At 51.9% G+C, this 1,606-nt stretch overlaps 1 gene segment (V, D, J or C); it reads right to left on the minus strand.

The window, feature by feature from the left end:
• Positions 1-747: 747 nt before the first annotated feature.
• On the minus strand, positions 748-1,334 carry LOC129399809 (immunoglobulin heavy variable 3-23-like). The segment is given in 2 exon segments: positions 748-1,187; positions 1,289-1,334. Coding segments are annotated over 2 exon segments (486 nt in total).
• Between the last annotated feature and the right edge of the window lie 272 nt (positions 1,335-1,606).

The following is a 1,606-nucleotide window of genomic DNA, read 5'->3' on the forward strand; positions in this document are numbered from 1 at the left end:
TCCCATGGCTCAGGGCGTCTCCCTGTGGGCAGTGGAAGCTGGTGTCAGGACTCATCCAGGGCTGCTGTGGGGGCCCCAAGACTCCCTGAGGGGAGGGATGGGGGTTCCTATGGGATCTGCCTCTTGTCTCACTGAGGAGAGGTCAGAGCTGCACGTGTCACAGGCCCTGGTTTCTCCACTACAATGGTTTAAGGATGCAGAGGGAATGGAAAACTTTTAATGTCCATCTGGAGAGTGTAGGAGGGGACAAAGGTGAATCCATCCCAGATTACAGGACTCGCAGGTGCAGGATGACCAGGTATAAACCGAGTGCAGGCCAGAGGTTAGAGGTTAGTGGGTACAGAGTGTGTCTGTGTGTGTGTGTGTGTGTGTGAGAGAGAGAGAGAGAGAGAGAGAGAGAGAGAGAGAGAGAGAGAGAGAGAGAGAGAGAGCAAAAGGAAGGAGCCAGGACACAGCTGAGTGGACTTCTGGATTTCTCTTTCTGAATGAGTTATGCCTACAAGGAGACCATGATAATCTCTACAGGGTCATTTTAATTTCTATAAGAGACTAATATGCCCCTCAGGCCCCAGGGAAGTCATGGTCCCATTATTGGAAACTTCCATCAGGAGGCAGAGAGTGAGACAAACTCCATACTGACCACGGTGGGGATGGAGGACTCAGAGTCACAATTCACAGGACAAGATACCCAAGGGGTCATCTGAGAGCTTAGGGGCAGGTCAGTCCTGATCTCCACAGAAAGATGATTCATCTGGTCATGAGCAACGTTTCCTCAGGTGGAGTCCTCAGAGCCTCCTGGGGGCCTGTGCCCCTGAAGCTCACCCTGCTTCCTCCTGCAGGTGGTTTTTGTCTGGGCCCACAGGGCCTTCCCCTCACTGTGTTTCTCACACAGTAGTATTGAGCCGAGTCCTCCTCCCTCAGGCTGCTCATTTGCAGATGGAGTGTGTTCTTGTTGTTGTCTCTGGAGGTGACGAATCGGCCCTTCACAGAGTCGGCATAGCTTATAGCATCACCACTACCACTGATATATGAAATCCACTCTAGGACCTTCCCTGGAGCCTGGCAGACCCAGCTCATATAATAGTTGCCAAAATTAAATCCAGAGGCTGTACAAGAGAGTCTCAGGGACCTCCCAGGCTGCACCAAGTCTCCCCCAGACTCCACTAGCTGCACCTCACACTGGACCCCTGCAAACACAAAGACATCCTGGTCAGGAAACTCTCCTCACACAGAGGATCTGCCTCTCCCATCTCTCCCATGCTCCGTGTCTCTGTCGCCCACTAGTTACCTCCTAACACAGCCACCAGGAGAAGCCAGCTCAGCCCAGAGGCCATGTTGGTTCTGTGTGAGTCAGGATGGAGCCCCTGGGAACCCCTGAACTGACTCCTCTCCTGGAGCTGGGGCTGGGCTGGGCTGTTTTCATCACTGTGGAGAGAGTATATTTGCATATCCTCCTTCTCTATAAAAAGTTCTCTTTGAACTTGCAGAGAGAAGGGAGGAATCCAGAGTAGGTGGAGGGTTCTGAGGCTGCCTGTGACCAGGAAAATATTCAGAAACTCTGCTATTCCAGTATGTACTTATTATGGCATAACCAATTTAATTGATG

The sequence above is a fragment of the Sorex araneus genome, chromosome X (genome assembly GCF_027595985.1).
Source record: "Sorex araneus isolate mSorAra2 chromosome X, mSorAra2.pri, whole genome shotgun sequence".
NCBI classification, from domain to species: Eukaryota; Metazoa; Chordata; class Mammalia; order Eulipotyphla; family Soricidae; genus Sorex; species Sorex araneus.